This window comes from Astyanax mexicanus, chromosome 8, assembly GCF_023375975.1.
Source record: "Astyanax mexicanus isolate ESR-SI-001 chromosome 8, AstMex3_surface, whole genome shotgun sequence".
Lineage (NCBI taxonomy): Eukaryota > Metazoa > Chordata > Actinopteri > Characiformes > Acestrorhamphidae > Astyanax > Astyanax mexicanus.
The window spans coordinates 52678725-52695277 of record NC_064415.1 but is presented as its reverse complement, the minus strand read 5'-3'; the positions used below and the strand labels follow the sequence as shown (position 1 = coordinate 52695277).

Sequence of the window (16553 nt, the reverse complement as noted above, 5' to 3'; positions counted from 1 at the left end):
TATCAGAACACTAACCAGTTATCCCTCTCAAGAGTACATCACTCATTACAGTACAATGAATATCAGAACCCTAACTGGGTACGCTTTTCAAAAGTCAATTACCAAGTAAAGTACAGTGAGTTTTAGAACACTAAATGGATAAAACTCTCGAGAGTCCATCACTCAACCCAGTAGGGTGAGTTTCAGAACACTAACTGGATACCCCTCTCAAGAGTACATAACTTATCAAAGTACAATGAGTATCCGAAAACAAACTGGATACCACTCTTAAGAGTACATCTTTCAGCCAAGTACAGTAAATATGAAAACAGTAACCAGATGCCCCTCTCGAAAGTACATCACTCACTACAGTACAATGAGTATCAGAATACTAACCACATACCCTTTTCAATAGTCCACTGCTCAGCCCATCACAGCGAGTATGAAAACACTAACCAGTTATCCCTCTTAAGAGTACATCATTCTGCCCAGTACAGTGAATAACAAAACAAAAACTGAATTACTCCAGTCCAGTACAGTGAGTAACATAACAATAACTGGATACCCCTCTTAAGAAAACATCATTTAGTCCAATGCAGTAAAATCTAAACACTGTAACTGCATTAAAAAAAAAAAAACTCCCCTCTAAACTCCTATTTTTCTCATTCCTCTATCATCTCCCTAAAACACTCTCTCTCTCCTGCCAGCTGCCAGCAGGTCTGCTGTAATTAATACCTCTCTCTGGCCTCTAATACTCAGAAAATAATAGAGCCAAACACCCAGCAGAAACGTTTAAAACAACAACCACAATATAAGCGCCCTGCTCTGGTGGCCCAGTGCTCCCCTCAGTGCTTGCCTGACTGTTTCTGAGCCAAAATACAATTACCAAATGTGCACAGAAAAAAAAAGCCATGACTGAATAAAAACTAAATATTCATCAAAACACTTCTAGAGTTTGCCAAAAGCATCAGTAACTAAGCTAAAATATGAGACGGATTTCAAAACCCAGTCTGTGGCAAAAACAAACAAACAAAAAAAAACAACCACTGTCCTTTTCTCTATAAACACAATTTCATGTGTCTAATGTGAAGCATGGGGGTGGCTGCATCATGCTGTTGTGAAAGTGCATTGTTCCTGGATGGGGCTGAACAACAAAAAGGGAGACAAAAAAAGTTCTACGAAGGCATTATCAAAGATTAGATATCAGTCTAATGGAGAATCAGTGTAAATATAGCGCTGCGTTTAGCGGCCAGTGATAATGCTGCTGCACCTAGCCTTAGTGCTGGAGAAACTTTACTGAAAACACACCTTTAGACAAAGTATTAGAAAGCTAAGCTAACTGAAAATAAACGTAAGGACTTTACTAACCCAAATAAAAGTTTGTTTTAGGAGACAAATCTGTGTAGATTAACATCCAATGCTATTTTGACTTTAGGAATTACAGTTTTGTTTACTTAGGCACTTTTCCCAGCTTCTCCATTAGAAGGGAAACATGGCGACACGCTTACTCACTTCGGTGTAGGCGCTCTTACTAGTGTTGCTTAACCCTTTGAACTCTAGGCTGTTTTGATGTGTTTTTTCTTCGTTTTTGTCAGTTCCTCTTTTTCAGGTCTTATAACACAGTAATTATATCAGGCAGTCACATGCCCTGATCTCTTTTACTCCAGAAGACATACGGCTGCTCAAAAATATAATCATTTAAAATGTAAAAGGAAGCAGAATTGTTATATTTTCCTGGAACTGATCATGTTTTGGTCAAAATTTTACCAAGTGCCTGTTTTTTTTTTACTTATTTTTGAATGTATAGTTTTTAAATATATTCACACCTAAGATATCTTTTCAAAAATGGTTAGACTAGAGTGTATATGAGTTGAAAGCATAAGAATATTGATGATAGTTTGATCATTACATGGCTTATTAATTATTACTTATATTACTTATATAAAATACATGGAGAAACAGCATCAGACAGAGTTATTTTTCTTGATAATCAATAATCACATCTTTAGGATACATGTAGATACTAAAAACCACCTGACACTCAGAGCAGCCTATGCCTTTCAGTACTTTAATCCGAACACACAAAGAAAACTACTGTATATACAAAAATGTAAACTTTTTAGTCTAAATAAATAAAAAATATTTTTAGTGCAAAAAACTACTTAACAAAAATGTGCGAGTAAAATAAAAACTATATAAAGTAGTGCGCACACCATACCTAGCTTTAGTTTGAGTAAAGCAGGTAGTTTCACACTTTTTCTGTGGACACTTTTGAGTCTGATATTTACTGATATTATTTGGTTTGAAACATCATATAAATATGTTTGAAGCACTAAAGGTAAATAATATTGGTTGGGGAAGGAGATCCAATTTAGGTGATTTCTCAATGGGTTTCTTGTTGATGCTTTACTTCTAGAAAGATTAAGTTTCGCCCTTTCTAACCATATATGTATTGTGTTGATGTGTGAAGGGATTCCTGAGTAATTAAGCTGAGAACACAAGGTACGATTTTTGTAGGGAAAATCGTGTGCCTTGTAATCTGAAAAAAATATATGGTAAACTCGGATAAAACAAGCAGATAATCTTAATCAATATCCTAAATGATCAAAATCAAATCGAATCGCTGTCATATCAAATATATGCATCTCCAATTATTAAAGCTGGCCAAAGCCCACGACAGTTGCACTGAGCATCCTGGCGAAGACCCTGATGGGCGCTCAGAGGCGGACCCATAAAAAGCTCTCTGCCAGGAGGCTTCTGAAGCAGCTGCCACCCTGTCAGATGGGACGGAACAGGACGTCTGGGCAGCCAGAGCCCACTGGACTCAAAAGCGTCTGATCTGACATGATCGGATCTGAAAGGATCAGATACGCCCCGTCTCTGTGCCTCTGATCAGAGAGATTTGTCGGAGAAATAGACACGAGGGCTCGTCCTGCCTCGTGCTACGCGGACAGTGAACCATCGCACCTAGTCCTGCTTCTGCGGGGTAATAAGACACCGTTTCTGAGTGTGAGAGAAAGAGAGGAACAAAGCAAATTCAGGCTAAAAAGCACCATCAGCTCGGCTGTTCTGGAAGGAAGAGCAGGAACGCTGGAGAGAGGAATGGCAGGTGAAGCAAGACGTGGAAATTATTTCGTCTGTCTATTTCATTTCAATGAGCTGCGCGGGTTATGCAGTGGGTTGGGTGGGATGGGTAAGAGAAGAGAAGAGAATGATAGAATGATTAAATATCTTTATTGCATGTGAAAATGGAAAAGAACATTTTTGGCAGACGGAATTTCTGGAATTCCTTTTTAAATGTATTTTATTCAGTTTCAACGAAAAGAATTTAAAAAGCAGTCAGAAGTTTGCATTCACTGTTTTCATTCTATGCTTGTTATTATTTCATTATTTCATGTATTTTCTACATTGTAGACTCCTATTAGCAAAGACATGAAAACAATTAAGGGACACATACGGAATTAGCATTAGAATTAGTATTAGTATTAGCATTAGCCGCTAAACACGTTAAACGCTGGGTCTTTGGCCGTTCAGAGGTGAGTATTATCGGACTGTAGCCTGCTACGGACTGTAACCCCGGCTAGCACTGCTGGAGAAGCATTAGTATTACCTGCTAACCACGCTAATTGCTAGCTCTTTGGCCGTTCAGAGGTGAGTGTTATCGGACTGTAGCTTGCGCATGAACCACTAGCTCATATCGCCCTGGCTAACCGGGGCACTTAGGGTTCCTCAGTCTAGCGCTGTCGACCAGCATTAGTCACTAACTGCTAGCGGTTAGCCACTTATGCTAATGCTCAAGCTTTAGTGGAAATTTAGTGGAAAAATTGCTTTACACACGCAAATAAACAGTTTTCAGGAGAGAAATCTGTGTAGATTCACATCCACCGCTTTGTTTACTTAACTTGTTTACTTAGCTTATCTTTACAGGTCTCGCCACCTAATGACCTAATGAACTAGAAGGAAAACTTGGTGACACCCCTGTTCCTTACTAGTGTCGCATAATGAACACTAAGTAAATAAGTCCAGTGCGCCTTATGTATGAAAATAGACCAGAAAATAGAAAATAGACATTTGCTGTGCCTTATAGTGCAAAAAAGATGTTAAAATGTTGGGAAAAAAAAGCAAACACATTGAATGAGAGGAGTACATTTTGTCTGGTACTGTAGGTTCATGGGGCAATTAGCATTAACTATTGCACAGTTTGGTAAATTTGTAAAATAAAAAAAAATAAAAATAATTTAACTAAATATAATTTTTTTGTTTATGAGGTGCGTGAGTGCTGAAACCTTTTTAAATTTCACATAATGTTAAAATAAACATGTAATGAGTATAAAACTGTGTGTGTCTGTGTTAAGCCGTACCATTGCGGTCGATGGCGAAGGGCGTGTCCTGCGTGACGATCTCGTAGTTGCAGATCTGGCTGTACTGAGGCGAACAGTCCTGGTCCCAGGCCTCCACCTGCAGGATGCTGTCGTAAATCTTCCCCTCTGTCACCGTGGCCCGGTACACCGGCTCCCTGAACACCGGCGAGAACTCGTTCACATCGTCCACCTGGATGTGAACCACCGCCCTGCACAGCAGAGAGACGGAGGGAGAAAGAGGAGACACAGGTGAAGAAGAGCTACAAAAAAAATGTGTCACACAAAACTGACCTTAATATACAGTTAGATGTACAAGAAGGAAGATAATGAAGCTTTACATAAGCAGACACATTGAGATTCATTGTGATCACCACAGGGTGACTGCAGCATCTCCGAGTAGTATCACAGTGCACTCGGAGGAAAGCGCAGCGAGTTCTGAGACAACAGCTCACAGATGTCTTGTGCTGATCGACATCACCCTTTAGAGTGATGAGGGGAAAGAGCAAGAGAGAGCAAGACCAACTGTGCTCTCTTGGGTCTCTGGCAGCTGATGGCAAGCTGCATGACCAGGATTCGAACCAGTGAACCAACTCTGAATAGTATATTGAGTTGAGTTAATCCCCAAAAGACAAAGGATGTGACTCAAATCAGGGCCCAGCTCCCAAAAACATTTGAAAATGAATGTATTAATGCAAAGAAAACAAGTTCATATTCATAAAGTTGTAAAAGTTCAGAGATCAATATTTGGTGGAATAACCCTGGTGGTTTTTAATCACATTTTTCCTGCATCTTGGCATCATTTTCTCCTCCACCAGTCTTACACACTGCTTTTGGATAACTTTATGCTGCTTTACTCCTGGTGCAAAAAGTCGTTCAAGCCGTTCAGTTTTTTTTTTTTTTTTTTTACTTTGACTTTATTATTTTATAAAAAATGATCTAATCTTTTGCTCACTTATTTATTTACAGCATCATATATTTTATCTGCCGTAACCAAACCTTTTTGGAGAAACTCAAATAGCAATAAAACATGCTAAAAGAACAAAAGAAAAAAAAACAAAGTGTTTTAAACAGTGCTGGGCTGGCGATGAGAAAACCCAGCAGGGATCTATAGAGGATCATTTATCTCCTCACTGGTGCGTTATTTCATTTATCACCCACTATCAGTGCTTTTACTGACTCTACACTCAGCACGCAAATACAGACAATGATAAATCTTCAAATGGCCTCACCAGAAATTACTAATGATAATAATTAATACATTTAACTACACCCAGATGCACATAACGCAAAATGCATTCATCATTTCACTCGCTTCCATTTCACGATACAGCCTTTCAAGCTGGGATGGAGCAAACTGAGGGGTGTCGGACTGAGTCCCGCCCTGTCCGCCGGTCACCTTGTTTGACGGTAAATGATGATGCCTAATGCCGTCGTATGTCTTTCCAACTTCAAACGAAGTTAATGAAACCTGATGAATTATGATAAATTGAGGTAATGAAATTTGCATTTAGAAGAACCTGAAAATGTGCTGTGTTATGCTGTGACACACACACACATACACACACATTTGTTTGTGGGGTCTTACATAGACTATAGGTCAGTTTTCCAGACAGGGATAAAGCCTAGTCATAGGCTTATTTCTTTTTAATGGAAAATCTTCATTAAACTGCACTGATTTACAGTTGCATTACAAGCATAAGTGTTGGGCTTGTAACTATATTTTATCTAATAAACAATTACATTGCTTTATGGTAGATATACTGTAGGTAGGCATTGTAACTGGATCCTCCCCTCGAGAGTCCATCACTCAGCCCATTACAGTATCAGAGTATCAGAACACTAACCAGATACCCCTCTCAGGAATCCACTCGCCCAGTCAGTGGCGTACCTGTATTTCCCACCGGCAAGATAGCAGCAAGCCAGATATTTACCTGAACACACCTCACTTCCAGACCAACACGACCATCAGTGCAGATTTATTCCTAAACTCTATTTATTTTTTTTTAAGCTATTTTCACGGAATGGGAGCAAGACGTAAAAATAGACGATTGACAAGGTGTTAGATAGCGATAATGAGCATTGCAATGGTGAACAATAGGGCTCAATATGTTTATTATGTGGTGATCATTGAGTATCCTGACCTCATTAACACTATAGGCATGGTAACTGGATCCTTCCCTCGAGAGTCCATCTCTCAGTCCATTATAGTATCAGAGTATCAGAACACTAACCAGATACCCCTCTCAGGAATCCACTCCCCCAGTCAGTGGCGCACCTGTATTTTTCCACCGGCAAGATAGCAGCACGCCAGATATTTACCTGAACACACCTCACTTCCAGACCAACACGCCCATCTGTGTCGACTTATTCCTCTTAAACTCTAACGCTATTTTAACGGAATGAGCGCAATCAGTAAAAAAAAATAGACTGTGGACAGGGTGTAAAATAGCAAAGAACATCGCTACCTGTGTACGATAGGACTTAATATGTTTCAGATGTGTTGCGGTGGTGATCATTGAGTATCCTGACCTCACTAACACTCTTTCTGTCAACGAATACAATCAAATATTCACAATAAAGCACCTCTAAAGTCACCTTTAAAGTCTAAAAAGCTAGTCTAGCCTTCCCTGGACAGAATGGACAGTTTCTTCAACAAATGCAGAATAAACTCTATTTTTAATACTCCTGATTTCAAAGAAAACAATGAATAAACAGGTGTCCCAATACTTTTGTCCATGTAAGGCAGTGTACTACTGAGAACAACCATTTAGGTTTTGGCTATATTGCCAGAGGGTGGGAATTGTAAATGACTAAATTGGGGAGAAAACAGGAACTGTGCCAAGACACCACTGATTCCCAATGCAATCAAATTCACGCTACCCATCTCTCCCTCTCTCTCTCTCTCTCTCTCTCTCTCTCTGTGAGTGTGTGTGTGAGTGCTGGAGCAGTGTGTGTGTGTGTTGTGTAGCACTTCATCAGAAATCCGCTCCAGCTGCAGTCGGGTCTGTTGGAGAACATGTCAGGCTCCCGGCAACTTTGTAAAAGTCTTGATAGGTCATCATTGCAGAGCAGGCCAAAGCTAAGCACAGGGCATGACCAGGAGCAAAATGAGAGTATGAGAGGGAGTGTGTGTTTGTGTGTGTTTGTGTGTGTGTGTGTGTGTATGTGTATGTGTGTGTGTGTGTGAGAAAGAGCGAAAGAGAAAATACAGTTCATGAGGTGGAAAACCCTTAACTTCCAAAAAACTACACAGCACTCAGCACTCACTCGAAAAAAGTGAGCACAAACAGCAGCACTGCCTGTCCACAGAGTGCAATTATAACAACACACAGCGCAACAGCTTATAACAGCTTTAAACATCATATATAACGCATTTATTACGTATGTAATAAAAAACTATGTTGCTTTATGGTAGGTATAGGTAGATACGGTAACTGGATACCCCTCTCAGGGGTCCATCATTCAGCACAGCACAATAAAGATCAGAAAACGTACCTGACACCCCTCTCAGGAATGATCCACTACTCACGCCAATACAGTATCAAAACACTAACCTGATACCCCTCTTAAGAGTACATCACTCAGTCTAGTACAGTGAGTATCAGAACACTAACTGTATTTCCCTTTCAATCACACTAAAATCAGCCCATTACAGTAAGTATCAGAACACTCACCACATACACTCTCAAGAGTACATCCTCAGCCCAGTACAGTGAGTATCAGAACACTAACTAGATACCTCTCTCAAGAGTCCACGACTCAGCCCGTTACAGTGAGTATCAAAACACTAACCTGATAGTTATCTCAAGAGTCCATCACTCAGCTCATTACAGTATCAGAACACTAACCAGATACCCCTCTTAAGAGTAAACCACTCAGGCCAGTACAATGAGTGTCAGAACACTAACCGAATAACTCTCTCAAGAAGTTACCATTCACTTTTACCTGCAGTGTGAATTTGTGTCTTAGTGTGTCTTAGACTGGAAAAGAACATTTTCTTATAGGAATAAATGAAATTTGCATCTCCTGCATCACCGGCCCTTTTCTGATGATGACTCTGAAGAAGCCATGACCCTAGTAAGATACCCCTCTTAAGAGTGCATCACTCATCACTGTACAGTGAGTATCAGAACACTAACAAGATACCCGTCTCAAGAGTCTGTCACTCAGCCAAGTCCAATGAGTATCATAACACTAACTGGATATCCCTTTTAAGAGTACATCATTCAGTTTAGTACAGTAAGTATCAGAACATTAAATTGATTCCCTTTTTGAGGGGTTTGTGTTCACTTTTACTTCCAGTGTGAATGTAGGCTTAGACTGGTAAATAACCTTTTCTTATAGGAATAAAGGAAATCATCTGTATTACCTGCTCTTTTTTGATGATAACTGAAGAATCCATAACATTAACAACTTTTTTTTAAGATCTCAGACTTTGATAAAAGTTATTTGAGAGCTTAAATCTGTTAAGGCGGGTAAAAAAAAAAAATCCTTATAGAAATCTTCTTTTTTTATAGCTACTTTACCATTATACAAAACAAATATTTATTGGGGACCAGAGTAGAGAGTCGCTGCTGTGTGCACAGTGGGTGGTCTACGTGGGCTATACAGAGTGGCAGCTTTGCTGCAAAAGGATACAAGGGATCATTTTTAAAAGTAAATGTTAAACTGAAATTGGGTGTCAGTGAGCAAATACTGTAGGTAAGTCCATTTTAGGAAGAATTCCATTACTCAGATTCATGCTGCAGGGCTTTATATCCATCTAGGCCACCCCTGGCATTAGACATGGTGGCAATAGATTCATGTTTGTCTGCTTCAGGGAGTTTTATTCTATTTATTCTATCTGAAACTCACCCTGAAACTGTAATAAGTGATGTACTCTTGGAAGGGGTATTCGGTTAGTGTTCAGATACTCACTGTACTGGGCTGAGTGATATACTCTTTGTAGGGGTATTTGGTTAGTGTTCTGATACTCACCGTACTGTGCTGAGTGATGTACTCTCAAAAGTGGTATCTAGTTAGTGTTCTGATACTGTACTCGGCTGAGTGATGTAGTTTCGAGAGGGGTATCCAGTTAGCATTCTGATATTGTACTGGGCTAAGCGTTGTACTTTGTAGAAGGGTATACCGTTTGTTTTCAGATACTCACTGTACTGGGATGAGTGATGTACTCTTGAGAGGGTTAACCTGTTAGTAATCTGATACTTACTGTACTGGCCTGAGTGATGTACTTTTTGGAAGGGGTATCTGGTTATTGTTGAGAAACTCACAGTAATGGGCTGAGTGATGTACTCTCGAGAGGGGCATTTAGTTAGTGATCAGAGAAATATTGACTAAATCAATGATGCCATATTTTGGCTGTCCATTTTCAAATTCCTATATGAAGTCAGTTGATTTTTCCCTCTATAATAAACATCTGCAATTAGTGACACAGCAGTTTACGATTTATTAAAAAAGTGATGAGATTAATTATGATGAGTCAAGTAAAGATAACAACTTTAAATTTACAGCCATGGAAAAAAAATAATAAAAGACCACTTAATGAAGATGTTTTTCCTTGATTTTACCTAATTAAAAACCTCTGGAATATAATCAAGTGGAAGATGGATGATCACAAGCCATCAAACCAAATTGAACTGCAGTCAATTGATCCAAAAGCAGTGTGTAAGACTGGTGGAGGAGAACATGACAAGATGCATGAAAACTGTGATTAAAAACCAGGGTTATTCCAGCAAATATTAATTGATTTTTGAACTCTTAAAACTTTATGAATATGAACTTGTCTTCTTTGCATTATTTGAGGTCTGAAAGCTCTGCATTTATATTGTTATTTCAGCCATTTCTCATTTTCTGCAAATAAATGCTCTAAATGACATCATTTTTATTTGGAATTTGGGTGAAATGTTGTCTGTAGTTTATCGAATAAAAACAACAATGTTCATTTCACTCAAACATAAACCTATAAATAGCTAAATCAGAGAAAATGATTCAGAAACTGAGGTGGTCTCTTAATTTTTATTTCTATTTTTTCAGAGCTGTATAACTAATATTAATCATTTTTACACCCTTGTAACTATTTTTCCAGCCAAACTCTAGATTTGGGTTTGAGCTATTTTTACCTGATGTGTGCATTTTCAAAATAGTTTAAAAAATAGAAATAAATAAAGTAAAATGCTTTGTTAGTCACATAAATTGCCATTTTTAAAATGATTTAGCCGTAACTTAAATGTGTTTGATTATGACCTGTTCTACATTAGTGAGTACCTATAAAAGCATCATTTACATGAGTTAAAAAAACTACAACAGTACTTGCCTAAAAGCAAACTGAAGCTTTTAGAAGATGTCACATGTCCTTCATCTCCGTCTAGATTACTCCAACGCTCTTTGATGTAACGGAAAGCGGAATACATTTCCTTACGTTTTTCTACCTGAACGCTGAGTGTAACCCACCAGCCTCATGAAGCGCGATACGTGTAGAAATGCGCTTTACATATTAAACCCGGGATGAAAGAACAGCCCTCATTTGCATACCCGGCGGACTTACATGCTGTATCACAGAGCGCCGTAAAACATCAAATGTTGCTAGAACCCACTGCCTCGGGAGACGCTCCGACTTTATTTATTAGGTTTCCTCTTAAAGTCAGCCTTAAAAGTTACACCGGCGGGTTCAGTTAGTCGGCTCAGGTGAGTCATTTCCCGCTAAAACCCCAGAGTAAACTTCACAGCTTTAATGATGTACGTGGGGGTGTGGTACTGCTGGTGGAGCACTGAGGAGAAAATGATATACTGTGTACATTAATAGAGCCTCGCTCAAAAGTGTTAAGTGCTTTCAATTAGCTTCCATTCATTGTCACTCACATTAACCTCCAGATATACAGTATTATTAGAAACGCTTATTATTTCCGCCCTGCTGCTATGCACAGCTCTTTTACATAAGCGTCCGCCATGACAGTTACTGTAATAGAAACAGTATTTAAACTGCATAATACTGAGAAAGGAAAAAAAAAAATGTCGTGACATCTCATGACAGCATACGGTGAGCCAGGTTTGGTGGGCTCAAGTAAATTTTATATACTAGTGCTTCTCAAAAATTGCTTTATTTTGATAATTCAGTTCAAAACCCAAAAATCACTGTCTTAGAACATAATAATATTATAAAAGAGCAATTGGTACTTTTGGAAGTGTGGGCACTTGAAATCTGCAATCTCCAAAGAAACTCTTTGTTCTAATCCATATTATGGCAAGAACTTATCAAATAAATAAAGATAATAAGTAAAAAAAAATAACAATAATAAGTTACAAAAATAATAAGCAAAAAAAATTCTGACTTCAAGAAATGAAGATAAAACAATAAATTATTTTAAATAATTTGATTTATCGTTTTATCTTCATAAAACGATAAATCAATTGGATAAAACATCAATTGGATAAAAAAAAAACTGGATAAAACAAATGGAATCATTTCAAGAACTTTAAAAAGTCTCCTCAAGTGCAGTCCCAGTAACCATAAAACATTCTATGATAGGCACCAACTGGTCCGGTGATCTAAAGCGCTGCCACTATGATTGGGAGATCGCTGGTTTGAATCCCAATTCATGCGGCTGGCCATCAGCTACCGGAGCCCTGAGAGAGCACAATTGGCCTTGCTCTTTCTAGGTGGGTAGATGGTGCTCTTTCCCCTCATCACTCCAAAGGGTGATGTCGATCGGCAAAAGGCATCTGTGAGCTGATGTATCGAAATGAACCTAATCAAAGCGTTTTTTTTTAGTTCTAAAAGAGAAAGTGGATGACTTCACATGTATCGAAGTAGGCATGTGCTTGTCTTCACCCTCCTTTTGTGATGGGGGATAAACAGCTTTTTAAAATTATATTTTAAAAAATGGTATGATGAAACTGGCTCTCATCAGGACCACCTTAGGAAAGGAAGGCCAAGAGTACCTCTGTTGCACAGGATAAGTTTATCTGAGTTACCAGCCTCACTAACCAAGTATTATGGGTTTGTTTAAAACAGGGGTGTCCAAACTACTGCCCGCGGGCCATTTGCGGCCCGTTTCCTTTTTTGGAGCGGCCCGCGAGGTATTTTAGAAATAGAATGAAAGTTGGCCCGCTGTTAAGCAGGTTTTAATAATGTGAGATTCAAAGTTTGAACGCTAGGTGTCAGAAACGAGCCAAAGAGTCTAAAAGCGGAGAGAGTGCGCATTTCTAGCGCAGAAAAACGGGGCAAAGAGTCTAAAAGCGGAGAGGGTGCGCAATTCTAGCGCAGAAAAACGGGGCAAAGAGTCTGAAAGTTGCCGTAATTAAGGAGTTTAATATTAAGAGACATCATGAAATGAAACATCAATTTGAAAAATCTTAGTTTACACAACACTGTCAAAGATAAAGAAAGTAAGTCAAGTAAAATAGTGTGTAAATGAAAGTAATCAGGAAAGGTATTATTTAAAGTGGTATATTTCATTATTTGTTTTATTACAGAGTCTGTGGCCCGTGACTCCAAATATATTTCTCCTTCTTGCCCCCAACAAAAAAAGTTTGGACACCCCTGGTTTAACACATTTAAGTTAGAAGATTTTTTCTCATGTGTCCCTTCATAGTCTGGATGACTTCATTATCTATTTACTATTAATGTAGAAAAAATAATAATTAATAAACGATATTATACATATTTACGTACTTGTGGCTCTTTTTCCAGCCGGCTCCAGTGGGCCCGGACCCACAGTCGTAGGCTTGGATGATGAAGGTGTATTCCTTCTGCTGCTCGCAGTCGATGGGGCCCCGGGCCCTCAGCACGCCTTCCCCCGACGTCCTGTTCAGCACCTCTGCTTCGAACGGGGCCTCCTGCCCGTGGATCTTAAACGCACAGATTTCCCCTGTGAAGACAAGAACCGAGAGGAACAATGAGAGTCAGAAACACACAGGCACTCTGAGACAGAGATGCACACAAATGGCCCTTTCTTTACCTCTTTTCTTTTCCGCTTGCATCTCAACAAGCCACCATTGCGTCTAACTTTCACTCAGCAGGTCGCACCCACCCGCCACCGTGCTATAATATTCAGGGCACTGTGTGCTTTTAGAGCTGAGCCGGCTCGTGCTGGGTGATGGAGAACGGCGGCGGGCTCGCTGTAATTGCTTCATTGCGAAGGTAGAATCACATTGCGCTGGAACACACAGCATGCAAGCTTGGCATTTTGAGTTTGCTTATTGCATTGAATTTTGATAGCCTCTGTCTGTTTCTCATCACTTCCCTTAGACTCAATAAGCCAGAGTATTGGGAAAAGCAGCGGCTGAGGGGCTTTTTTTTATTCTTTTTTTTTCTTCCGTTCGCTTTGTTTCAAATCTCCAGCTGAAGGGCACATTGTTAGCCGGCCTCCCTTCCCCTTCCTCAATTCCCCGGCCAAGAACAATTCAATTATGAAAGGCAGTGGCGAGAGCGTAATGTGCTTTGTCTCGGCGGCGCACGCACATTTTAATTGTGAAAGTTGCTGCCGCTGCCGCCGCAGCCGTGTAATAACGAAGCGCCGATGTTTACTCGTGCCTTTCCTCGTCTCTCGCCCAGGTGTGGAACTTAAGCTTCACAGATTTACGGCTGTGAAAGGAGCAGAGGAGACCGGAAGACGTATCTCCTCTACCCAGAGCCTGTGCAGCGCAACGCGGGTTTGTAATGCATCTGGAAATGATTGCAGGCTTCAGTTAAGCATGCAAATTGCACCCGCCAACAGCGCCGCGCTTGTGCGGATCAAGGTTTTACAAGGTGCGGTGAAATCAGAAAGCTGCCTAAAAGCTCTGGAAACAGGGAAGAAAATGAAAGTGCAGAAATGAATGTTCAGAAATGAATGAATTTTGATTCGACACAACAACAATAAGGTGTGTATGAATACCTGCCTGAAGTTAATACCTTTATAAAAAAAAGGAAATAAAACAGTTCTACAAAATATAGCTTTTACTAATACTTCCATAACAATTTACAGCACCACTTTATGGAACTGTTGGCAGATGTGCTACACGAGTAGATGATCATGTTGGGCACCATTTGGGACAGCCAATAAGACACAGGCCTACCAATACTGGACAAAGTGTTGACTACAGACAAGAAAGATGAGCCTGGTGTGATAAATCTCTGAGGGATTTCTAAGCTAATTTGGTGCCAACAGCTTAAAACCAATACAGTGACCAAGCTCAACCTGCCTTGTGAGAAGAGTAAACCAGGCTAAGGTGGTGCACTAGTGAGGGAACGATTTCTTGACAAACTCTATGTCTCAGAAAATCAATTAATCACTAATTAAATGCTACAGACTGTTTGAGTACTAGTGTTGACCATGTGCATCCCTTCATGAACACAGATAAGCCTTTTTAACAGCTGTTCCAGCATGATGATGACCTTTGTTTCAAAGCTATGGTCATATGGGTTGAGTTTCAGTAGCGCCTTGAGTCCTCGTAAAATATTGAGTGTCTAGGGTTCAAGTCTAAATAAAATCTGACTTTCTGGGGTTCACATCTAAATCAAATCTTGAGTGTCTGGGCTCCAAATCTGGGCCAAATCTTGAGTGTCTAGGTTTTAAGTCTAATCCAAATCTTAAGTGTCTAGGGTTCAAATCTAAGAACAATTTTAAGAATCTAGGGGCAGAGTCTGTAAAAAATCTTTAAGGACCTATGGTCAAAGTCTGACTCAAATCTTAAATGTCTTGGGTCCACTTCTGAGTGTCTAGGGTCTGAGTCTAAGTCAAATCTTAAATGTCTTGGGTCAAATCCTAAGTCCACTCTTGAGTGTCTGGGCTCCAAGTCTGAGTCAAATCTTGAATGTCTAGATTTGGAGTCCAGGGCCCAAATCTAAGTAGGATTTTAAGAATCTGCAGTCAGAGTCTGTATCAAACTTAAGAATCAATGGTCCAAGTCTGAGTCAAATCTTAAATGTCTAGGATCCGATTCTGAGTCAACTCTTGAGTGTCTAGGGCCCAAGTCTGGGTAAAATCTTGAAAGTCTATAGTCCGAGTCAAGGTCAAATCTTGCATATCTAGGGTCTGAGTCTGAGTGAAATTATCAGTATCTAGGGTCTGAGTGTGAGTCAAATTATCAGTATCTAGGGTCTGAGTGTGAGTCAAATTATCAGTATCTAGGGTCTGAGTCTGAGTCAAATCTTGAGTATCTAAGATCAGAGTCTGCGTCAAACCTCAAGAGTCTAAGGTGCAAATCTAAGTCAAATCCCTAGAGTCTGGGGTCTGAGGCCTGTGTTTTGTCTACGTTTCTCTCAAATGCAAACATACAGACAAAGAGCATTCCCTGTTGTTTTTTAGATTCCACGCAATGTTTAAAGATACGGTTCTTTATGGAGCATGCATGCTGTATTGGACAGAATACGTCCTATTTACTACTGAAGTCTGACACAAAAGGCTCTGTACATGTGACCCTGAATCTCGTTGACTATGCATCTGTGGCGCAGTCTTCCCACACAGGCGATGGAAACTATCTGCTGACACCATGGCAACTCTGAGACCGGGAGAAAAGGACTTTGTCTTGTTATTATATCAGTTCCTGGGTGTCTCTCTCTTTCTGCCACTGCTTCTGCTCGGCCCTGGCGTACCTTTTTTGCAGGGGATGAGGGGGAAATGGAAGCATGATGTGGGGGCAGGACTGCATCCCTGTGACAGCTGATATCACTTAAACCTCGGCAGGCTTGTGAAACAAACAGTGGCATGTCTGCTCGCTCTGTATGCTCAGTACTGCTGCCGCGGCCAGATAAGACAAACTTTCCAACCGACCGCCCACCCCCCCATCCCTCCTCCGTCTCTCCTTTCCATTCTCTCGTCCTTTATTTATTTCCTTTGCTCTTCTGCCTTTATTTTCCAGCCCATCTGATTCGGGTCCACCACACACAAAAAAAAAGAACATAACGGTCTCCCTCAGTGCAGACATAATCGTTTACCCTCCGTAGTCCGAGCTTCCTCTCCGTCGCTGCAGTTTAAATGTCCTTTTTCCAAATTTTACATTAGCCTTATCGGAATTAAACAGCCAGAACAATGGGAACAGTGTGCCGAGGTGCCGAGAAGATAAGCTCCTGCAAAGCTTCCTAAACATTCAAACATTGTGTAAGATGGGGAAAATAAGTGAGAAAAAAAATACACAACAGAAGTGACATCATAATCTGATATTACGTGTATCATACTAGCTTTTATTAAGGAATTTAGAGGGTTTAACAACAAAAAAATATTGCATTAACAG

At 40.0% G+C, this 16553-nt stretch overlaps 1 protein-coding gene across 1 annotated transcript in view; it reads right to left on the bottom strand.

The window, feature by feature from the left end:
* clstn2a (calsyntenin 2a) overlaps nt 1–16553 on the bottom strand; it is a 384778-nt gene that overhangs the window by 116131 nt on the left and 252094 nt on the right. The window contains exons 3-4 of the mRNA XM_022677952.2: nt 13012–13207; nt 4341–4549 (exon numbers count right to left, since the gene is read on the bottom strand). Coding sequence (XP_022533673.2) covers nt 4341–4549; nt 13012–13207 — 405 coding nt within the window. The remainder of the gene's footprint in view (nt 1–4340; nt 4550–13011; nt 13208–16553) is intronic.